The sequence below is a fragment of the Pteronotus mesoamericanus genome, unplaced genomic scaffold (assembly GCF_021234165.1).
Source record: "Pteronotus mesoamericanus isolate MK-2021 breed Mesoamerican mustached bat unplaced genomic scaffold, CSHL_Meso_final contig_256, whole genome shotgun sequence".
NCBI classification, from domain to species: Eukaryota; Metazoa; Chordata; class Mammalia; order Chiroptera; family Mormoopidae; genus Pteronotus; species Pteronotus mesoamericanus.
The window spans coordinates 4,239,916-4,265,606 of record NW_026555108.1 but is presented as its reverse complement, the minus strand read 5'-3'; the positions used below and the strand labels follow the sequence as shown (position 1 = coordinate 4,265,606).

General features: G+C 39.3%; 1 protein-coding gene across 1 annotated transcript in view; it reads right to left on the bottom strand.

Moving 5' to 3' along the window:
• EDA (ectodysplasin A) overlaps positions 1–25,691 on the bottom strand; it is a 299,496-nt gene that overhangs the window by 53,240 nt on the left and 220,565 nt on the right. Inside the window, exon 2 of the mRNA XM_054574265.1 lies at positions 16,039–16,144. Coding sequence (XP_054430240.1) covers positions 16,039–16,144 — 106 coding nt within the window. The remainder of the gene's footprint in view (positions 1–16,038; positions 16,145–25,691) is intronic.

The following is a 25,691-nucleotide window of genomic DNA, read 5'->3' as shown; positions in this document are numbered from 1 at the left end:
CAGGTGAACCCCCAAATGACAGTCCTAAGTCATTTCACTTTTCCAGTACCTCTGTGTTTGGACTTCTGTTCCTTACACTGCTAACTGCGACTTCTGAGCGTGTCTGCCTTTCGAATGTTTGTTTATGAACAGCACTAATGAGACTAGAGGCTTAGAAAGGTTGTCCCCGAAGACTCTTACAGATGCAGACTGAGAGGCCTCAGTGGATAGAGATTTTGTTACCAGAGCACAGAGTTTCTACGTTCCCTCCTTTTGTGATTCTAGGCTGTGTTCTAGATATTTGAGGTTGCTAAGTAGAAGACTTCAGAATGATTGGGGTGTAACCAGAATAATTACGCTTCGGTTGCAAAAATCACATTCTGTATGTTTCTGAAAGATGAACGATATCAGACGTCATGAGTAAACTATCAACAATAATAGCAGTTTGTGATATCCAATTTTTATTCTGTTTGTTGAAATTCATTGGTGGGAGAAGAAAAAAGAACTCTCGAAACAAGCGTTATTTAAAATAAAGACGCTACCTTAATTTTTATCAGCACTGTATATTTTTCGAAGTGCTTTAGCATGTATTATCTGTTTTGATCAGCACAATCCAGTGAAATAAGCAGGCTAGCTCCTTATCTCAACTATTAAAGTGACTACGTGATGGTGGTGTATGAGAAAAAGTGTTTATTTATTGTACCCATTACCTGAGAAGCATTAGATGGATTAGTCTTCTTCTCATTTTATGGGTTGATGCCAATAATTAGCAATTATTGAGCATCTGTTTTGTGTCAGCATTGAATTAGGCATTTCACATGATCTCTAATCCTTATAACAGCTGATCAAAGGAAATATCATTACTATTTATATACAGTCAGAAAATTTATGCTGAGAGAGGTTACATGACTTGGCAAAGGCCACAGAGCTACAAGTAGTAGAGCTAGGATTTGAAATTCGGTCTCTGATTTTAAATGTCAAATCATGTCAGTGTGGCTTTAAATTCTATGTTTTTCTTTACCCCAAGCTGTTTGAAAGAGAAACAAAGAGTTAGAAAAAGGTTGCCTCTTGATATCAAGTGAATTTTTCTTGCTTGTATATATATCTCATCTATGTACTCAGAGCTTTACTGCCTGGTTTAAGAAAGCTTCTGGATTTTCCAGACTATCCTACCAGGTGGAAAGAACAGGTTAGATTTAAAATGCTGAATTGAAACTTGAAAACAGCCTCTGAGATAAAATATTTGTACCACAAATATCCCCATCTCCTTTAAATAGGTTACAATGTAAATCCATGCTTTTAAAGAGCTTTGCAGATGACTTGTAAAGATAATGCACCATATAAACCAATGACTTTATGACTCATGTAAGAAGTCCGCTTTTCCTTCTTAACATAGATTTAAATGGGTGACCAGAAATACAGAATTCCATCTCTGGATGCATGCACTTCATACTTTAAAATTTGATAATTTCCATGTAGTTTTTGAAAAAGAGATAAAATAAATATATCAGAAATTCGAGGACAGAATCAAATTGCTGTATTTATAATAATTGAACATCCTCTCAAGAGATCCTGTGAAGCTATCATGAAAAACACATTCTTTTTCCATTTCCATTTTAAGAAATCATACTTCTAAACAGATTAGGATCAAAACAGTAAATTACCAAGTCAATCTTCTTCTCACTCTTCCGGCACAATGTAAGATAATAGTAAGATAATAATGTAAATTTCATCTATAAAGATGACACTACCAACTTTTTGGCAGCAGCCCAGGCCCATGTATTGTTTTGCTATAGGGAGAATAGATGTGCACAGTGACCTTCTTTTCGGTACACCGCGTGACAAGGAGCATAGATCGGTTAGACCTCGGGCGGGTGGTACATATAACCCCAGTGAGGCCGGGCACTAAGCAACTCCTCTAATGCGCCACGGTGCCAGGGGCTGTATACTGGAAGCCGACGCAAAATGCAGCCAAGATTCATAAACCTTCATACTTTACCATTTCAAAAATAGCTCTCCCTATATTTCTATACACGGTAATGGCGTAGGATCTATGTCTTCTAAGTCTACTTGGAGGCCAGTTCACAAGTGGAGTGAGGTGAGGAATATGCTGAGACAATTTGAGATCAACATGCCAGTCATCAAATGCCTGAAAGCCCCTCAGGTGGTTCTGGGCTCTTCTCACCTTTTCTCTTCCCAATGATTCTGACCTCCCGCAGCCCTTCCTCCAAGCCTCCTATGTTCCATCTTAGATTTCTTAAGCCAAGAGATCTAGGGGATGGGTTAGCCTTTGCACTTGCTAGTCCCTTTGTGAGAAAGGCACTTTCTACTTTTCTTAATCAAAGTTCCATTAATCCTCCAAAATCCAATTCCAATGGCAACTCATTAATTCAGGAATACATCCCTACCATGTGTGAGCCATTGCGCGCTTCTCCTTGGAGATCTATTTAATGTGCTTGGCCATTCAGTGGCTTCCTTCTCTAGGCTTCCATGACAATATTATCCTGCCTTGGTAAGTACTTATTACCGCTGGGACTTATTTACAAGATTCTCTCTTTTACGAAGACCACGGGAATCCAGAAGTAAGGGACCGCATTGCACGTATTTTTGAGTCCCTGTGTAAAATATAAGACAGTGCTTTACACATAGTAGATGGTTCATAAATCTCTAGCTATTACCCTGTTCTCCCCTCCATTTGAATTTACACTTATTATTTTCTACTTACTCAACTGACTCGATTCTCATCCCTTTTCTGCACCTATTGTTTTATTAACACTGCTCTCACCAATGTTACCAACAACATCCTTCTACCTGAATCCTGTATGGATAAGACCTACTCTTTTCAATTGCAAAATTGGTAAATTGTAAGCCAAGTGCTGCTAGTAGCTACTTTTTTTAAAAAAAAGATTTTACTTACTTATTTTTATAGAGAGGGGAAGGAAGGGAGAAAAGGAGGGAGAGAAACATCGATGTGTCAGAGAAACATCGATTAGTTGCCTCTCGCTCGCCCCCAACTGGAGACCTGGCCTGTAACCTAGGCTTTTCCCTGACTGGGACTCAAACCAGCAACATTTGTGGATTGCAGACCAGCACTCAATTGACTGAGCCACACCAGCCAGAGCACTACCTTATACCTATGAGAAGAATGAGGCCAATACACAGAAAACTAAGAAAGTCCAGGTGATATCATTTGAGCTCCAAGATTCTGCCATGTTTTACAAAAGGTTCATCAGGGACTTTATAGTGACATGAGCTCATAAAACCCACGCCCTCTTGTAAACAATTTTTTAAAATCCAGGTTAGGCCATCTATCTGTCGCTTGTAACCGAGAGAGTTCTAATATAGCCAGTGATCTCCATATCTATGTCTCCAGCACAGATATTTTTCCTGCGCTTCAGATGGCTATCTCGGACTGCGTATAGGTTTTCTGAATTTCCCACAGGCACCTGCAGCTCAGGCTGCCTGAAAACACACACATCGCTCCTGTGATCATTATCTCAGTGAATAATACAGCACCCTGCCAGAAACTTGGGTGGCTTCCTTGGGAACTCGTTTTCTCTCTTCAATTAAGTCATCCAGTCCTAGTTTGTTCTGCCTACTAACTAAATCTGTCCCCTTCTGTCTGCCTTGCTACTGCTCTCATTCAGCCACGATCGGTCCTTACAGAGCAGGAGCCTTGTAACTGCCTTCTTTGTCCCTCTCCTGTCCCCACCTTCGAGTTCATCTTTCTTCCCAATGTCTCCACTTTTTATCACATTTTTAATAAATTACAGTCACACATGCTGTATTGTAACAAGATGAAGGGCACAGTTATACAGGGTGGGGACAAAGGAGGTGTACAGTTGTTTGTATAGGAATGGACACAATAATTGATAAATATTAATACAATAATAATTTTTGCATAATCACAACTATAAGCCAATTGTCGCCGCACCCAGCGATGCATTTCCCATCCAACCCCCTCCCACCTGAGGTTATCGGTGGTTCTGTTTGGTGCCTCTCCTTCCCACGTCTGTTTCTATCTTCATGTCTATATGCCTATATCTAGAAACACTTTCAGGGTTTTAAAATCCTCCTCTTTATTATGAAAATGGGATCATATTATACACATTACTCTGAACTTGCTTTTTATTACCTAGCAAACGAACATAGCTATTCTTTCAGATGCAATTAAAACTCTAGCTTATTCCTTTTAAACTGCATAATATTCAATAGCATGGCTATGTCATAATGTATTTGATCATTTCCATATTTACAGATATTACAGCTATCCTTCCTTGTGCCACTAAAACTGTGTTAATAATAAAAATTCTTGGACATATTGACCTACAATCTGGTATTCTTAATTCGGTATGATAGATACTCAAAACTGTAAATGCTGGATCAAAGGTATCTAAATATTTTCTTTTATGAGAGTAGGATTAATATCCAAGAAGGGTGTAACACATGAACAAAATGAAGGATAAAAATCATACGATCATCTCAAAGGATACAGAAAAGCATTGGAAAAAATTCACCATCCAAAACACTGATGAGAGAAATTGACAAAGACACACACACAAAAAAATGGAATGATACCCTGTGTCCTTGGATTATTATTAAAATGCCCATATTACCCAAAGCCATATAGAGATTCAATGCAATCTCTATCAAAGGTCCAATTGGCATTTTCCATAGAAACAGAACAAATAATCCTAAAATTCATATGGAAACAAAAAAGTTCCCAAATAACCTGGCAATCACAAGGAAAAAGAACAAAACTGGAGGCATTATATTTCTAGATTTAAAAATATATTACACCTCTGGACAGGTAGCTCAGTTGTTTATGTCTCCTGATATGCTAAGGTTGTAGGTTCAGTCCCCGGTCAGGGCAAATACAAGAATCAACCAATGAACGCATAAATAAGTGGAACAAAAAATTGATGTCTTCTCCCTGCACCCTTCCCCGCCCACCCCTCTCCAAAGGTACAGTAGTTAAAACAGTATGGTACTGGCACAATAAAAGACATAGAGCAAAAGAACAGAATAAAGAGCCCAGAAACAAATCTATGTGTGTATGGGCCACTGATCTTCAATCAGGGTGCCAAGAACACCCAATGGAGAAAGGATATGCTCTTATGTTGAAAAAACTGAATATCCTCACATGGAAGAATAAAATTGGACCCTTATCTCACAGCATATACAAAAATCAACTTAAAATGGATTAAAGACTTAAACATAGACCTGAAATTGAAAAACTATGAAAGAAAATATAGGGAGAAAGCTTTTCCACATTGGTCTGAGCAATACATTTTTTGCATATGACCTCAAAAGCACAGGCAGCGAAAGTAAAAATAGACAGATGGGATTGCATCAAACTTAAAAGCTTCTGCACAGCAAATGAAATAATCAATAGTGAAGAGATAGCTTACAGAATGGGAGAAAATATTTGCAAACCATACATCTGATAAGGAGTTAATATGTAAGGAATTCAAACAACTCAGTAGGCAAAAGGAAATGAATGGATGGATGAATTCCCTGTGTTTTTATTTTTTCGCTTTATTCATTTCTTGGTTACCACTTAGTCCCCTTGTATACCCTTCCTGGGAGCACTCACCACACTGTTGTCCATGTCCATGAGTCCTTTTTCCTTTTTGCTGAATCCTTCTACCCCCTAAACTCCCCCACCATTAGCTGTCAGCTGCTCTCTATCCATGAGTCTGTCCCCATTTTTCTTGTTAGTTCAGTTTGTTCATTAGATACCACACATGAGTGCACTCATATTGTATTTGTTTTTCTCTGACTGGTTTATTTTACTTAACATAATGCTCTCTAGGTCCATCCATGCTGTTCCAAAGGGTAAAAAACTATGGGACATTTATACAATGGAATAATACTCGGCCATAAAAAAAAGACCTGATTTTTAAAACTTGCCAAATGACCTAATTAGACAGTTTCCAAAATACTCATACAAGCAGCCACCAGTTCTATGAGAAGATGTTCAACATCACTAATCATCAGGAAATACAAATCAAAACCTCAATGAGAGCTCACCTCGTACCTCTTAGGATGGTTGTTACCAGAAAGAGGAGAGACAAGTGTTGGTGAAGGTGTAGAAAAAAGGGAATGTCAATCGGTCCAGGCCACTATGGAAAACAAAATGGAAGTTTCTCAAAGAGTAAAATTAGAAATACTGTATGGTCCGGCAATCCTACTTCTAGGCATATATGAGTATATATACAAAATAAATGAAATCAGTACCGTGAGCAGATACCTGGACTATCACATTCACAGCAGCATTATTCGCAATAGCCAAGATATGGACACAACCTACATGTCTACTGACAGATGAATAAAAAAACCAAAATGTGATATTGTCTCTCTCTCTCTCTCTCTCTCTCTCTCTCTCTCTCACACACACACACACACACACACACACACACACACACACGCCATTCAGCCTTTAACAAGAAGGAAGTCCTGCCATTTACAACATGGGTGAACCTGGAAGACATTCTTCTCTAAGCGAAATAAGCCAGATACAGAAAAACAAACAGAGCATGATATTGCTTTTATGTGGATGAAATCTAAGAAAGTCAAATTCATAAAGGCAGTGAGTAGAACAGTGGTTGCCAGGATCAGTGTGGGGCGGGGGGAGTAGGGGGAAACGGGGAGGTGTTGGTCGAAGGGTACAAAATTTCAATTATGCAAGAGGAGTAAGTTCTGCCGATCTAATGCATAGCAAGGTGACTTTAGTTAATAATACGGTATACTATACTTGAAACTTGCTGAGAGTAAGTGTTCTCACCACAAAAATAGGTAAGCATGTCAAGTGACAGAAATGTTAATTAGCTTGATAAGAGTAATTGTTTAACAATGCATATGTATATAAAGGTATCACATTGTAAACCTTAAATACATGCAACTTTTATTTATCAATTACCCCTTAATAAAGCTGAGAAAAATAATGTATATTCTTTCCACAAATATATGGCTTTCCCACCTTTTCATTAGCATGAGATCTTATCGCAATATAAAATTCTTGCTAATGTGCTTGGGTGATGGGGGAAAGAGGGCTTATTATGAATATTTTATGTATTTTGAAAATTAAATTTGTTGTGTATTTTAAATTAGTAGTACAGGTAGATGTTAAAGAAGTTAACTCTCTCCCCATCACAACCTCAAACATTCAGTTTTCTTCCCCAGAGTAACCACAGTTACCAGTTCCAGCGTTATCACAATTTATTTACTTGTTTCCTAAATAATGGGCATTCAGCTTATTCCCAATTGTCTACTATTTCAAATGATACAGCAAAGAATATTATTGTTGGTAAATGATTTCCCATGTGTGACCACATGTAGAAGTAAATGTGGAATCACTGGATCCGAGTATATGCATTTAGCATGTGAAGATATTTGCAATATAATTTCTTTTTTTAAAAAGATTTTATTTATTTATTTTTAGAGTGAGTGGAAGGGAGGGGGAAGTAGAGGGAGAGAAACATCCATGTGTGGTTGCCTCTCACGAGCCCGCTATTGGGGACCTCATCCGCAACACAGGCATGTGCCCTGACTGGGAATCGAATCGGTGACCCTTTGCTTTGCAGGCCAGTTCACAATCCACTGAGTAACACCAGCCAGGATGAAAAAATGTTTATTGATCACTGTTCAGAACTCTAGGGACAGAGTATGAACAAGATAAGTTTTGATAAGTTCTAAATTCTCACTTTGTTCAACAGAGTATAGTAAGTGGTATAATACAGTGTATACGGGGTGCTATGGGACCTCTCAGAACCTGATCTAGACCTGAGAGTTCAGGGAAGGCCTGCTATTGGAGGTAACACCTGAGCTACAAGCTGCCCAGTACTAAAGAGTTAGCCAAGCGAAGATTCGAGGGAAATACAAAGCAGGCAGAGAGGACACAGGTATTGGAAGGCTTACAGTAAAAAGGAGATTGGCTCATTTGAAGAACCAAAAGAAATTTGCTTACTATACATTTGTAAAGGAGAAGTCCTAATAAAGGAGCTGGCCAGCAGGGGCCAAAACATGCAAGGTCTTGGAATCCAGTTTTTGGAGCATAGAAACTATTCTAAAGGCATCGGTGAAGCAGATGATCAATGTCAAGAAATTAGCCCTGGCTGATTTCTTCCAACCTTTCTCTCCCATCTCAAAATAAATAAATAAAATCTTTAAAAACCCCCCAAACATTAATTAATTAACTAATTGGTACTTCATAAACATTTACTAAGTGAATGAATGAAAAATAAAGCCAAGAAGTTGTAGTTGTTTCTCACCTATGAGCTGGAAGAGGACCTGCAGGTCTAGGTGCAGAATCTGCAGCACAGGAGGGTTGCTGAAGTAATACCCTGCAGAGCCAACAGGAGCTGTCTGCCTACACCGACATCTGCCTGTGATATTCTGAGAAGCCATACAAAAGGGAGCTTGGCAGTTCACCACTTAGCCAAGAGATTAACCTTCTTAGCCTTCACTTCTTGAAGCCATATGCATGCTCTTAATCCTTATTGAGCCTCTTTGCGGACATTTATGAAAAGGCTCATTTGACCATCCAAGCTGAAACCCTGAGTATTTAATCATCCAAACATCGTGTACTTGGCTGAAAGTACCCTAGCTATTATTATATTATAGAAATCAGGAATAGTTAGGAGCAAATGACAACAGAATTGGAAGGAAAGAATCAGACCATCTATTCTAGTAGTTCAACATCTGTTCCTTACCCTTATAGACTGAAGGAAATGACAAAATGTCCTCAGTAACAGTACTACCTCACTATCGATTTCTTCATGGTGTTCAGTGGACAGGACTTCCAGTGGTGTGTGAACCTTGGAAAAACTCCTGGGATGAGTTTGAATCTTCTTACACCTGAGTTGATAATCAACGTTTCTAGTCTAACGTTCAGAAAGAACTATGAGCTCAGAAATAAGGTTAAGTAAAGACTTGTCCAAGGTCATAAAGCTAGAAGAGCTAAAGATTCACAGAGGTGGTACAAGACAACCCAGGTTTCCGGGCTTAGAGTTTATCACTTTTCCTAATATTGAGAAACAAATTACTATGAGAGAGAGAGAGAGAGAGAGAGAGAGAGAGAGAGAGAGAGAGAGAGAGAGAGCGCATGCAGAAATACTTTTGGAGAACTTCAGGTCAGCTCTGCCTGTGATCTTCAAGCAAGGAAGATATTCTTCAAAGATATTTGACATTTACAGCATTTTTGTAGTGGCAGGCAGTTATCCTCACATTTTAATGTACTGTATTTTGCCATGTATAATGCACACCCATGGCTTTGTGCACACTATACACAGGATTATGTATTCATTATACCCATGTATAATGTGCATCCTTATTTTTCCCTAAAAAATTTGAACAAAAAAGTACGCATTTTAACAGGGCAAAATACACTGTATGATTCAGTACTCCTTATGTTAATTATAATGAGTAGGTACTATTTTTGTTATTTAAACATTTGAAAGTAGCCTAGTCTTCAACAGACCTCTATACCCAGTTCACTTTAGGACTTAGATACTGAGGACAGGAGTTTGTAGCCGTGACAGCCACAGAGCCTTGTACACTGTCTTACAAGTGCTTGGTATTCTAAAAATGCTTGTTAACCAAGTGTCAGGGGCAAAAGCCTGTTTAGACCATTTACTACAGTTCAATGAATGAAAACATAGCTTTAAAGGACATTTTAAAGTATGAGCAAGATAAGACATTTTAGTTTACCTAACCTATTATTTGATATAAAACTATACTTCCCAGAATGTTTTGCTATGGTCACTGAGGGTGATGGTTTCCATGACCAGCAGGGACCTTGGAGGACTCTGCCTCTGATAACAGCAGAGTGACGGCTCACTGACGAGCAATAAATATAAGAGCAATACTAGAATGGGAACACTTCTTAATCCTAGCTAACATTAGTACAGGCAGAAAGTCTGTTTCTTTGAGGCGAAAGTCTTTCATGTTCACTGATACCAATTTAATACTAGCTACCTTCTTCATTACAATTTTTAAGACAAAAAAGACAAAGGATATATTCCAATTTTATTTGTATCATAATAGCAAAAAAAATACTAACTTTTTATGATTTGACTAAAGGTAAAGATAAGCTCCACAGAGACGAACTGAAAAAAAGGGACAAACATACACGGCGAGCCAGGCAGGCAAACTGGGTAGCTGTGATCACTTTCTGTGATGAGGTCGGCCGGAGTTTGAGGCATTGAGTCTGCTTCCTATGGCCTTGGAGAACATCAGGGAGTATCAAACGATTTGGCTGACAGACAGAATCTTGGCAGGAATTACAATAGTTATCCAGAATATAATGAAATGCCTGGGAAACCATGCTATTAAGATCATTTTCCAGAGAAATATATTTATTGCTTGTCATAAGCCATCACTGTGTTATTATCAAATGAGAGAGATGAAAATCATTTTCTGAGGTGATAGGAGTCTCAGGGGCTTGTTCACAGGACAAAATGCAAGTTTTTGAAGGGTTGATCATACATGTAGACCAGAAGATTGTTGATTTCAGAGGTAGAGTCCTCCAGGGTCCCTGCTGGTCATGGAAACCAATGCCCTTGGTACCCAGAGCAAAATGCACTGGATAGTAGTTTTGCATCCAATAAGACATTAGGTAAGCTAAAATGTCTTAGCTTGCTCAAGACTCCCAAATGCCCTTTAAAGCTATATTTTCATATAGAATTTACAGTTAGTAATTTCTGAAGCATGTTTTAACATACACTAATGCTTCTGATCATTGCAACAAATACATGAAGTAAGCACAGCTTTTTATCTCCATTTTTCAGATGAGGAAACTATAGCTTAGAGGGATGTCGTCCTCCAAGGTCACATGACTGGCACGGTGGCAGTGATTTCACGATGGGATTCAGAATCGTGACGAAATCTAGTACCTTTTCTACTGCACCAGGATGCACTTTTATTTTGATCATCTTACTAGGACAGAAACTTAGGGAGAAGGTAGGTGTGGAAACATATTAATATTTTCATTGATTCCTGAAAATGCTCCCACAGGAAGAGAACAAATAGGTTTACAATAACATTTTGAATACATAGAAACGAGCTCCATTGGAATTTTGTATTGGTGTTATCTGATTCAAAGACGTCATGTGACTCTCTGGATATATTCCATTTTCCATTCTAACTGGAACATGAAGTTGTGCCGATTTCTGGAGTATTCTGCAAAAGATGACCAAAGAAGCAACCTAGAGCTATTATTACTTCAGAAACGTATCACAAGGATGGGCCTCAGCAGGAAATCCTGGCACAGATTTCTGGAACTACTGTGAGTCACAGTACCTACAATGGAGGGAATCATGCTTTCCTTGCAGAACAACAAGGATATAATTAGCATGTAATTGGCAAAAATGAGCTTAAAACCTGTATCAAAGACTTCCGGCCAACACAAAACAGGAACAGTGAATTTAAGGCTAAGATATTGTAAAGAAAAAGACTTCATTGATTTTGTAAGAGTTGAAGGTATAAAGTTCCAAGATTTATATTGGAGAGGAACTACCACAGTGTTTGGGACATCTGCTTCCTAGTCAATGACTTCATTTATACAGTAGTCCAAATGAAGATATTGAGATGAATGCAATGGTTTCTTGAATAGTAAGTCAGAACGATTGGATATAGCCCTGGCTGGTATGGCTGAATGGATTGAGTGGTGGCCTGCGATTCCAAAGGTCACCAGTTTGATTACCAGTTGGGGCACATGCCTGGGTTGCTGGCCAGGTTCCCAGACTGGGGTGTGTGGGAGGCAACTGAAGGATGTTTCTCACCCTCTTTTCCCCTCTGTTCCCCTCTCTCTAAATTAAATACGCACGCTCCTAAGGATCACTACGAGAACTCTTGCGTTCACTCAGTATGAATGAGCAATTTTGTCAAGAAAATTTTCTCTTACAAGGATGAGTGAATATCATCAAAATTAATATGTAAAGTACCTAGATAAAAAAATCGAGAGCCCCACCCCATTTGTTTGTTTATTCATGTACCAAATGTTTGATTATCTTCTCTGTACTATTGTCTTGGCTTCATCTTTACTTGTTGCCTATAAATATATGTGCCCCTACATTTAGCTTCTCTGAGAGCCTTACTCGTCTCTATACTTCTTCTGGTAGTGCCTAGAAGGCTTTGTTATATAACAACAACAAAAAATTTTAAGCACGGAAGCAAAATTAAAAGACAGTAATGGATCAAAAAATTGTACAGGGAGCTAGAACTGATTTTTCCTGCTCTTTTTTTAAACTTATTTCCATTTTGGACCTTAGAAAAATGTTTTCTTCCTGAAATCTGTCATATTCTTAAATGTTCAAGGTAAATTACTTTTTCTTTGATGCTTGTGAAGCAAATCTGAGCTGCATAACTAGGTAAATTTCTGTTATACTATATCAAGTAACTTGTACATTTAGAATCAGCACATGATTGTTTTTATTTTTGGCCTTAATTCACTCCACTCTGACTTATCTCTCCTCTCCTACCTCTGTTCACGTGGTTCATAGAGTGACGCACTTCTTCAATGAGAAGTTCTTTACTTTTATAAAACAGAATCAACTCATTGTCTTGAGAAATAGTGATATGCTGTGTACACTTATATATCTGGCTGCCTCTTTAAAATATATACTTTGTTGTCCAACAGACCCCTCAAACTTCCATGACTAACTGAATTCTTGATTCTTTCTCTACATCCCTTTACCCTGTTCTTTCCATCTCAGAAATGGCAATGCCCTTATGTGCAAAACTTTGGGGTTCTCCTTGGCTCTTCCCTGTCTCTTAAACCCTTATCTAATCAAATGAAAAATCCTGCCAGCTACTCCTAGAAAATCTCTCCTGAATCTGACCAATTACCACCCCTATGGCTCCATGCTTGTCTCATTGAGCATCATCTCTTGCCTAAATTTTTGATACACTCCCCAAACAGGTCTTCCTGCTTCTGTCCTCCCTGCTGCAGTTCTTTTCAATAGAACAGCCAGAGAGATTCGGTTAAAACATAAGTCAAATCACATCAGTGCTCTCCTCAAAATCTTCCAAGTGTTCCCCATCTCAGGTGGTGTAAGAGTTGGAGCTCTTACATTGGCCTACAAGGTTCTCTATTGAACTTTGCTCTCTAACATCATCTCCTTCCCTCTTCCTCTGGTTCACTCTGCTCCCAGGCATAACGATCTTTCTAGAATCAAGGATTCTTCTGCTTCATGACATTTGTATTTACTGTTTCTTCTCCCCTCCTCTGCCCATCAGCAACCATTTGCATATCTCACCCCTTCATTTCATTCAGATTTCTTCTCATTTGTTCCCTTACTAGACGGACCTTCGGTGACCACGTTATCACACATTCCAGCACTTTCTCTCCATCTTGCCCCCCTATATTTTTCTTAACAATGCTTACCACCAATTTTGTTTACTGCCTGCCTCTTTACACGGGAACTTAAGCTCTTTGAGAGCAAGAAGAAATATTTATTGGGGGTTTGGTATGTGCCAGGTCCTTTACAAGGCCATAGGGAAATAAAAGTAAGCAAAAGAGACAGATGCCAATATCCATATGGCATTTCCATTCTAGTATTATACAAGTATTTTCTCAGTAAATATTTCATAAATGCATTGAATAAATATAGCATGAGCTCAGTAGAGTAACAGAAAGGGTTAAAAAGTAAAGGAGATTTAGATTAGCTGGTCATCCTTTATCTCATTGGAGAATCTATATCTAAAGAAATGGTTGGGCCCTGGCTGGTGTGGCTCAGAGGACTGAGTGCCGGCCTGCAAACAAAGGAGTCACCAATTCGACTCTTGGTAAAAGCCTATACCTAGGTTGCAGGCCAGGTCTCTGGTTGGGGGCCCGCGAGATGCAACCAACTGATGTATCTCTCACAGGTCAATGTTTCTGTCCCTTTCTTCTCCTCTCTCCAAAAATAAATAAATAAAATCTTCAATAAAAGATAAATCCTATCAATAATGTTTGGAAAAAAAGAGAAAGAAATGGTTGGATAGGCCAACAGGTGAAAGGTTGGAAATCTAATCAAATGCCCAGACTCACAGACATTCCATACTCCTAACTCTAAGGGGTTCTTGTATTCCTCCCAGATTCACTGTTTTTCAAAAAATATCTGTGATTGGCATGGAGTGAGCAGAGTTGAGTGACTACACTATCAGATCAGGAAGACATTAGAAAAGAAGTGCTAAAAATGAGTGCCAGAGGCTTTGGATATCACCACAGAAAATATTTTGTACTAAAACAGAGTAAACACTGCATGAAAGATCAGTAGCAAAGATGGTGGTAGCCACATTAAGAACATGGTTGAGGAAAGTGGAAGAGAAAAGCTGACAGGCCAAGGGAAGAAGAAACTTCAGACACTACTAGATTTTCTACTTTGGGAGTAAGAGACTTCTACGCCTACTATTTAAGGTCGTATTGCTCTTACCATCTCTCTGCTCTCCTCCTTAGCAATTAGGGAATTTGAAATATTTCTTGGCACTGGAAGCAGCCACAGGGGGAGGGTCAAAGGTGGCCAGACCTACATGCATCAAAGGGTGAGGAAATTGGGAGACAAAATGGGCCGTGACTCTAAGTCCTCAGCTTCCAAGTAGCCTTCAGGACACTTCCCAGAAATAGGTTGCAGTTAGTATGCAAATAACAGGTGCTTTTACTTCATAGATTCACACTTCCTAGTCTTAACTTGGTCCTCCGTTGCAGGAACAGTATCTGCTCTAGAGAATGGCCTCGCTAGACCAGTTCTCCATTCAAATGCTTGGTACTACTGCTACATCCATTGACTAGAAGACCCTACTTAACTTGTTTCTCTGACTCTCTTTGTATCACAGAGTTCTTGTTCTGATCTCTTTTTCAGGCTTCACCCATTTCTCTCCTTCTGGCCTCTAATGGCAAAGTCCTGGTCCTATTTTGTTACTAGCACATGGCTCCTGGAAGGGTTGCCATCATAAGTCCTTACTCACTTTGACAAAGATGAGCTTAAAAATCTCATTTTCACCCTGGTTGGTGTGGTTCAGTGGACTAAGCCCCGGCCAGCAAACTAAAGGGTCGCCAGTTTGATTCCCAGTGTAGGGCCCATGCCTGGGGTGCGGGCCAGGTCCCCAATAGTGGGGTGCACAAGAGGCAACCACACACTGATGTTTCTCTCCCTGTCTTCCTTCCTTCCCCCTCTAAGAATAAATAAATAAAATCTATGAACAAAAACCTCATTTTCATCTTTATAAAGTCCAAGTGCTTTGCAAACCACAGACTTCTCTTTGACAGAGGTAGCCAGCACATGCTGTCTCTGAATCCAGATGGTGTTGTAGAGCCCAGAGCTACCACTTCTACAAACTGCTGTGCCAAAGAGGTATCGTCCTGTCAATGGATGCAGTACCATAAAAACAGAGCAATTCAAAGACCCAGCCCAGGAGCTTCCTCAGCATTTTTTTATGCCCCATAAAATGCATTACTAGTTAAGTCTATTTTAGCCTCGATAGGGATGGTTTTCACGGCACATTATAACCTAGTTGAAGGAGCAATAAGCATCATCAACTTACATAATAAACACCAACAATTTGCCAGGTACTACTACAGATTCCGGAGATATACAAAGAAAAAGAAATCCATGCCCTCAAGGAACTTCTGAATTCTAGAAGGTCTATTTCGAATTTGAGCATGACAGCTGATACCAACATTGACAAGATTATCATTGAAATTAACATACCATTGAATTGCCAGCATGGCACAACATTATGTTAATTCCAAGAATAGTACTGAATCCTCTTGGTGGCGTTAGTAGATATGGGAAGTCCCCAGGAAAGATGAGGTCCTTTTGGAGCGTGATCCTGAGAGATTCAAACGCTACCATGGCTCTCAGATATACCGAGAAAGGACGGAAGCAGGAGAGAGGATTCTGTATAGTCCGTTTCATGTCAAATAACTGATAGGTAAGCTAGTCTGGAAAAGCCTTCTGCTGTGACCTTGGGTCTGGGGACAATATATGAAATGGTCAAGCACGCTCGAGAAGTTAGTTCTCATGAGGGTATTCTCATTAACTGACATATGATAAAGCATCACTCAAGGAGACTTACCATCTGCTCCTTCACTGCTTTTGCTTCTTTTATTGCGACGAACACGCCTACTTTCTGCTTCAGAGTATGACTTTTCTTCAGGGAAGAAAAAATTGAGAAGGGCCATCTGCAAAAATAACAAGTAGATGAATAAAAGGTTGACCCCAGTCACCCACAAGTGACATTAAAAAAAAAAACAAAAACAAACAACTAGTTTTCTATAGACAGTCTTCCTTCATCTTAAATTCTGTATGTCTGAACCCTGAGCCTATCTCCCCTTCCACAGTACAAATCCTTTATTTTTGTTACCATTATTATTCCAGATATGAAATTTGGCTGAGGTCTGATCCCCTATCTTCTGCCCTGAATATAGAATGGCTAATCCTTCGAGTCCCATTTCTCCCTGTAGTTGTGGGATTCAGCGAAACCGGCCATGGATTCCTAACTTCCCTCATGTGCTGCCCCAAATTAGACTTGCCTTTGCAACTCCCTCTTGGACTTATTATATATCCATGATTTTTCCACATTCCTTTTTGTACTAAACTTTTGGCTTGTTCTAAGAATGCTGTGCATCTAATTATGACCGGAAGATGCCATTAATGTCAATGCTCTTCTGGTAGTTAAAAATGACAAAAGGATGCTTATTCTCTCGCTTTCAACTCTTACAGAACTTCTACAGCATTTGGGTGTATAAGACCCATTTTGGTACTTGATCTTCTAGCAAGGGTGTCCAACCTACATCCTGGGGAGCACATGCAGCCCAGGATGGCTGTGAATAAGTCCCAACACAAAATCCTAAATTTACTTAAAACATTATGAGACTTTGCCCTTGCTGGTGTGGCTCAGTGGATTAAATGCCGGGTGGATACCAAAGGGTTGCTGGTTCAATTCCCAGTCAGAGCACATGCTTGGGTTACTTGCCAGGTCCCCTGGTTGGGGGTATGATGTATCTCTCACACAATGTTTCTGTCTTTCTTCTTCCCTTCTCCTGTCTCTAAAAGTTAAATAAAATCTTTTTAAAAATATGAGATTATTTTGTGATTGCGTGTTGCAATGCATTGAATGTGTGGCCTAAGACAACTCTTCTTCCAGAGTGGCCCAGAGATGCCAAAAGGTTGGACACCCCTGCATGAGTCTGTTTTATGATGATCTCTCATTATAGTACAATATGTTTCATATGTGAATGGGCTTGGATCCACTAATGATAATCACTGCTTAAATATGTAGTACCTGAAATGAATCATAATCTTTCACCATGAGTGCCTCTTTGTAGTTAAAAACTATGCTTGAGGTAAACAGTGGACACAGCAGTAGAAATGACAGTGATTTTAACCCAACTTTGCCATTATAGCTGTGTAATCTTGGGAAAGTTACTTGAGCTTCGATTTTGTCCTCTGTAAATAGGGAAACTAAACATTACTTTGCTCAAAAAGTAGTTAAAGGGTTAGCACAGTACTCAGCATGTAATATGCACTCAATAAATGTTACTTATTACAATTATTAAAATCAATCTTCAAAACATACTTGTTAGATGCCTTGGGGGTTAAAAAAGAAGATTAATCTACATTTTCATCCTAGTATTAATGTGGAAAAATAAACAATTCCAGAATCCTCATGTCTCTTGTATCTCTCATCACTTGAAACAAAAATTCTATACAGACTTTCTACAAAACCCTGTGATTTACTGTTTACATAGAACAATTATACCCAACAGCCTTAATGTAGCAGATTAGCATGTCACAGAAAATATTCATGTGTGAAATACAAAGTTAAGAAATGAACGTTTAGGTAATCTTCAACTTGTAACGTGATTAATTTAAAAAAATTGAGGTTGAACCAAATGAAACTGTCATTTTTTTATGTCAAAAATGGTTGAATAACAGCAATTTCACATGGTTGAACTGAGCAGTATTTTTGCGTCAATTGATTGGAACGTAAAATGCATTTTCTCATATAATCAACATAATCAAGTATGACTAGGTTTCCAAATAAAGCCTATAGAAAATTACTTAACCCAAACATAGTAAGTTATTTTACTATTACTAATAATATAAATCCGAACTGCTATTTACAACAAAATCTCAATCACTTCCAACTCCAAAAGGAGAAGTCATGTTGGACAGAAGAGTTTTCGTGACAACTGAGAGTGCTGAAATTTACTTCAGAGATTTTGGATAGAAATTAATCTAGAATATATGATCTTAACTCATGGCTTACTGGATAAGTAGGAGGCAATTTTGGACAACAAATGGTCCTAGTCCAGTATGGTTTTGAGGTTATAAACAAAAATTGTAATTACATTAAAAAGCAATAAATGTTTTGTTAGAGAGAAACAGAAGGGTCTCTGAAAGTGTAAAAGGACCAAACACACACTGAAAGTGGACAAGGTTTCTCAGAAGTGCTACCTCTGGGAGTCCTAAGGGAAGTCGTTGATTTATTGACAAACGGGAAACTAAAACAGAATTCTGAATAAAAGGAGCAATGTGTGTAAAGGTTCAGAAGAAAGAGAGAGAACAGCAATTTTTGGAAATACAATTATGGTAGTGAGTGGGGGAGGAATGTTAGGGTGAGTGATAGCGTTAGAGTTAGACATTAAATAAGGGCTAGATTATGTTAAGAAGCGTAGACTTTATACGGCAGCAGGGGGATATATCCTGTGAAAGACTGTTCCCCTTTGTTAATTTTCGTACTTTGTGAAAATTGATGTTGTAATCTACAGTCAATAAAATGCACACATTTTAAGCATCAAATTTGAAGAGTTTTGAAAAATGTACATACGTTTGTAACCACCACCCGAATAAAGACATAGAACATCTACATCGCTGCAGCATTTTTTCTTGTGCATCTTCCGGTCATTTGTCAGTGCAAAACCCCCCCACCCCAGGAAACCACTGTCCTGCTTTCTATCACCATAGCTTAGTTTGCCCTATTCTAGAATTTCACATAGATGGAACCATACCATATGACTGTATGGCTTTTGTGCGTTGTCGCTTTTATTCAACATGATCTCTGGGAGACTCACCCATCTTGTTGTGGGTATCAGTAGCTGATTCCTTTTTATTGCTGAATGGTATTTTATGGGAGGGATAGACCATGCCTTTAAAAAGTCCTGCTGAAAGAGATCTGGGTTATTTCCACTTTAGGGCTATTATGAAAAAAGCTGATATGAGCGCTAAGGCACAAGTCTTCCTGGGGACATGTGTTTTCATTTTCCCTGGATAAACACCAAGGAGCGGAACCTCTTGGTTAAAGAGTAAGTCTTTGATGTGAGGCACTGACAAACTGTTTTCCAGCGGGCCTGGGCTGTTTCCCACTAGCAATGTATGAGCACCCCCGTACTCTGCATTTCCATTGCACTGATATCATCAATATTTCTGTGGATGTAAAATAGTGTCTCATTGTTGTTTCTTTTTGAAATCTCAACCTTCTTTTCAATGCTTTTCCTGGCCTCTTACCTTACTGTCAACTACCAGATTTCACTTTACCTACCTGTAACATCTTTTCTCGTCTCTTCCAGTTTGCTACTTCTAATGTTATAGGGTTGTCACCTCATGAAAACGAGCTAGAATAATGTACCAACAGGATAAAAAGGCAGTCAATGAGTTTTTGAATGGCTTCTCCAATAAATAAGATGCACATTCCTGGCAGCTTAGAGAACATTTGTTTCTTGCTCGACTCCTGGCTGCCGTCTGGAGAGCGAATTGGTCAGGTAACTGAGTTTTCCATGGGTGTGTTCTTCCAGGATATCGCCATTTCTAGGGGAAAGGAGTTTTGAAGTCCCAATGAAGAACCGCCCCTAACATTACAACTACAAATTCCGAATTCCCTTTATACTCTTTGTGTTCCCTCATAGGCTTATCTACTCTGGGAGTTCTGGCAGGGTCTCCAGTCCTGACCTTGTAGGAGGAAACCCTGCATATATATTAATTGTCCCAAAGGGTTGGATGAGAGCTTCTGAGAGCTCAAGATCCTGGGGCGGGGGAGGAGGGGTGGCTGCAGGACACACAAACTCCTGCAGATAGCAGAAACAGGGCCACTTTCCCTGGCTAGTAGAAGTAACTTCAAGTCCCTTAAGAGAGGCAATTGATGAGCAAGGGAGATTCATAAATCAAGCATTAATTAAAAGGGGACCGACTGCCTGTGTATGAAAATGCTTTCAATATAGTTTCCATTTTCTCAATAAAAATGGGAAGAAAACAACATAAAACACTGCTTAAACTGAAAAAGGACCCTTATTCACAGTGCCCTTACTTGAGTCTCAATTAGATGAAGGAGGGGAAACTAGCGTTTGTGCAGTATAATGGGAAGGAGAAAAATCAGTGGATGTTCATGCAAAAAGTTTAGCTTGAGTTTGGCATTCCTTAGTAAGGCCTTCAGAGGCAAAGTTGCAGAATATGAACAGAACAGCTTTCTCTCTTCAAATGTTGCTTTCCCATTGCTCAAGGAGGGGAGGCATCAGAAATGTTGGCCACAGCTAGGCATGTTGCTCAAGTGAGAAAAAAAATCTTTACAGTTTATCAACTGATTACACCCTTGTTTCCTATGGTAAGATTACATGGTAAATAGCACCTGCAGCTTACAGGCATCTCGGCAGGAAACAGTGTGGTAACAGGCAGCAAGGAGGGACGCACCGCATAGAGCCAGTGACTTTCCAGATGCTGTTACAAACATTTTTTTCCTAATTAATATTTCAACCCATAAAATTATTAGGATATTTTTTCTTTTCAACATGACTTAGAGTAAGTTTACTTCATTTTCTATTTCATGGTTAATGCATTTGATAGTATTAGATACACATTTTATCTGTTTTGGTATACCTAGTGCCTAGCTCCATAGTAAGCCCCTGATAAATAGCTATCAGTCGAAAGAATTATAGGGCTATCAGTAATCCATTCCTTAAAGGCAGGATTTCATTTGACCGTAATTGCGCCTCATTTCTAAGGATCAGCCACGGGCAGGTTGACCAAGAGCTCAATACACTACTGTCCGTAATCAAATCGAAGGGATCTTAAGAATGAGATTGCAGGTCAGGAGCTCTCCAATGTCAGTGTGCACGAGGATGACTAGGCATGAGTGTTCAAATGTGGAATCCTGAGCCTTCCGCTCCCCCAAATTAAGATTGAGTATGCTGAGGTGTGACCCCGGAATCTGACTTTTCAGCTTGCCAAGGATGGGATTCTGCTGCAGGTCATTCTTGAACAACATGTTGAGAAATGGCTTTATTCTTCAGACCTCAACCTGTGCATTATCTGTAGACTGCAAAGGCTAGGAAGTTCCCTTTCCAATGGTAACACAAGGCTCTCACACAGACAGTGCTTTTCACCTTTATTCTATGATCCCTAGAGTTAATCTCTTTATACAAATGGGTATATACATCTGACTCAAGGACGTGGGTACCTACCTACCAGGCTTTCTAAAATTGACAAATCACCTATTTTTAAAGAAAGACACCTCATTCAATGGTCTTTAATAAGTCTATTTTTCTTATTGCAACCACTGCCATCATACCACCACCCATCAGTAATCAGCTCGCAGCTTTAAATAAAATGAAAGCATTTCTACTCTGAGATACTGAGAAAGATCTCAATGTGACTTGACCATAGTAAAGTGATTATCCCACCTCACTACCAATCCGTGAAGTAGGGTTGCCCAAACTAGTTTCATAGGTATGTCATGGATATAAAATGGATTCAGAAGTAGGCATTGAACACGCTTCCAATCTTATAGTAATCCTCAAGTCAACATGCTCTGATTTTCAACAGAAGGTCTGGAGAAATCATTGAGGTTATCGTGGCCTGCAGAGCAAACACTGAGTAGTTGCCACATGGAGGACCCCGAACTAGACTCAGTCTTTAAGATTACAATGATAGCACTACCTGGCAGGAGACAGTAACATTTTCAGAGCAGTATTACAAGAACGGAAGCACAGAACGTGCTGGTTGCTGAGCAGAGAAGACTGTGCCACCTCCAACAGAGCAAGCCCACAAACAGCACTGATCAGAGCATCCCGTGGCAGCTGCCATTGGCAAGGGTGTGGGTAGGGGAGGCTGCAACTGACCAAAAAGTCAAAGGAAATTGGTACCTTTGACATCTTTGCAGGGGGCGCTCAAAACTGCCAACCTCTTGTGAAAATGTTTAATGATGACTTAAATTATGCACTAAAGATAAACATGGAAACTAAACACAACCAATATTTTGCACAGAGAGCCAAAAGCTGAATTGTGCTCCGTAGGTGGTTTGATTATAAAGTAGAAAGCAAAATAAAAACAAAACAAAACAATATCTTTGTTTGAGGATATTATTATAGTGGGGCATCAGAAAGAAATTATGTCACTTCTATTACGGCAGTTCAGTTCAATTTCTGGCTTCTGTTACCTCCCATTTTTGGACTGTTTGAATCACCTCACACTTATCAAATAATGCCCAATGTTAATTTTTCTTATCCTAATTGGTATTAAGCCTCTAACAGGGACTTATTCTGTGGACAAGGTGAAATTTACTTAAGATGCACATTAAGGGGAAAGATGAGTTATTTTTTTCTATTGTTTAAAAAGAGATTTTATTTATTTAATTTTTAGAGAAATGGGAAGGGAGGAAGAGAGGGAAAGAAAACCAGTATCTGGTTGCCTGATATGAGTCCCCTACTGGGGACCTGGCCTGCAACCCAGGCATAAGTCCTGACTGGGAATCTAACTGGCTACCCTTTGGTGTTAAGGCTGGAACTCAATCCACCGAGCCACAAGGACCAGGGAAAAATGAGTTGTTTTCAAAATACAACTACCAACACAAAGAGGGAAAATGGACTTCTGCTCTGATCATGTTTGCAAGGTTGGTTCCTAACCTAGAACACCTATTCCTAACATATAGAAGAAAGCTGGAGAAACAGAAGCTTACTGAATAGCTTCTCATGAATGGACAAAGCGAGCTGTGCCCAGCTTCTCGAGGGCTTAGAAATTCACACGCACCACAGATGCCACATCTACCTCACTGAGCTATTTTATCGTTAAGAGTTGGAGTCGTGCTTAATGTGAAATGGCAACACAGGACCACCACTTCTGAGATTCTCGAAGTCAGTTGGTTAATGTCATCGATGACATGTGCAGAGATGGCAATGACAGCCAGATACCCAAGTATGTTCGGTACGGGGAGCTTTATGGCTTAACCATAAGCAGGGGCGGCACAAGAAATACTCTCAAGTATGCACTGAAGCATAGCTTCAAAAAACAGGACATAACTGTGGCCGGCTTGGGAAAACAGCAGCAGAGACTAGCTTGGAATGCAACAATATGGAATTTGGAAACTCTTTGAGCAAAGGCTTTTAGCTGACCACAATTTGAACGCAGAAATACAGACAGCAACGAGCTCCACAAATAGCAGCTACAGCCACAGTTCAAAGAGCCGTTTGTATGTATGTCATATAGAAAGAACATTTGGTTGAAGATTTACATTTTCTTCCCTACACGAGTGGAGGAAATCAGTAGTAACATCTGTGAATAAGAAAAACGGCAGCAGTGTATACAGGACGACACCGCCTCCCTTGGGAGTGTCTGCTTCTTTAATTCGTAATTTTTTAAAAAATTTATTTATTTACTTTTACGGAGAGGGAAGTGAGGAGAGGGAGAGAAACGTCAGTGTGTGAGAGATATCGGTTGCCTCTCGTAAGGCCCTGCAACCTACGCTTCTGCCCTGACTGGGGACCCAACCAGCAATCTTTCAGTTCACAGGCCACTGCTCGGTCCACTGAGCCACACTGACCAGGGCATTAATTTTAATTCTTTATACTTCACAAGTGAAGGGCACTTTAACACACAAGCACAAAAACATATACATCCACTTGTAATATAAGGAAATCACTAGGGGATTTAATTTGTAAATGGAAAATGTTTTTTAATTAAACCGTATCTATAGAACTTATAGAAGTGCTAGGATAAAACCATGCCAACCAATCCTGAGCTCTAGATTCAGAAAACATTATCTCAAATACATCTTCTTAATTATGATTTTTTAAATGGCTCTCAAACATTCCCTAACAATGTTGCAGTTTACCTTTAAAAATTTGGACAAATGAGGGTCAGAGGAGTAGCATTACAAACAAAATGAAATTGCCTGGGTAATCCATTTGGTTTAAAGTCGGATTTTCCCCTTGTCCAAAATTTCCCTATCGTTTGCATTCTACAAAATCCATTCTTGTTCCTAATGGGGACCTAAACCACATAAACTGCCTCTAACTCATGTTTGATTGCAACATTAAAAATAAAGTATGGAGAAAGAGTTCAAGTGAGGTAGCTAGTGAAAAAAGAATTTCAATAGCCAGAAACTGAGGAGCATGTCACAGGTAAGAAGCAAATGAAGAAGCAGATGGCTATTGAATCTAAGAGGATAAAGCTGTTTGAAAAAAAATTAAGCAGGAGAAAGATATTAGGGAAAGATGAGTCAAGTTCAGCTTCAGTTGATGTTAAAATATATAGTAGACAAAGGTTCAATGATTATACCTAGAGATCTGATAATGAAAGTCGAGGAACAATTGTTCAAATATACCCATGGGGTTGAGTGGTTAACAAGGATATTGACGTAAGCAGGCGGCCAGTGTACCATTAACCCAAAACTGGCTCACAGGAAACGGAGTATAGAAAGTGAATCTCAGAGATTGGTACTAAGGGTAATATCAGGGAGGATAGGGTATAAGCACAGAAAATTGAATTCAGACTTCAAGTCCCTAGAACGAATGGAGACACGAGGATCTAAGTGGATTTGTTCCACAGGAACCAACTAAAACAGGTGAAAAGTATATAACGGCAACATACAACGGGGTAAAGGTAGTCTATTCAATAAATGGTGATGGGAATATTGGACCGATATGGGCAGAAAAATGAAACTAGACGAACTTCTTATACCATATTCAAGAATAAATAAATGGATTAAAGACTTAAATGCTAGATTCAAAACCTTAAGAATCCTAGTGGAAAACTTGTGAAGTAACACAGTGGTCATTTCTCATAGCAAAATTATTACTGATATATCGCCTTGGGCTGGGGAAATAAAAGAAAAAAATAAACAAATGGGACTATGACAAACTATGAAGTTTTTGCACAGCAAAGGAAACTATCAACAAAACAGAAAGACAACCTGCTGAATTGGAGAACATATTTGACAATGACACGTCTGATAAGGGATTAATATCCAAAATTTATAAAGAACTCACACAACTCAACACCAAAAAACCCCAAACAAGTCAATTAAAGAAATGAGCCAGAGCTGCCCTGGCGGGTGGCTCAATTTATTGGCACATCATCCCCTACACGGAAAGGCTGCAGGTTTGATCCCAGTCAGGACAAATACCTAGGTTGTGTGTTAGATCCTAGGCCAGAGCGAGTACAGGAGGTAACCCATTGATGTTTCTCTCTTAAATCAATGTTCCCTGCTCTCTCTTTCTTTCCCTTCCTCTCTCAATAGAATCAATTAAAATAACCTACGGTGACATACAAATGGCCAATAAACATGAGAAGATGCTCCATGCCACTAATCATCTGAGAAATGCAAAGAAAATCACAATGAGATATCATCTCACACCAATCAGGGCAGAGGTCATTAATGAATAAACCAACAAGTGCTGGAGTGGATGTGGAGACGGGGGAACCCTTCTTGCACTTTTGGTAGGAATGCAGACTAGTGCA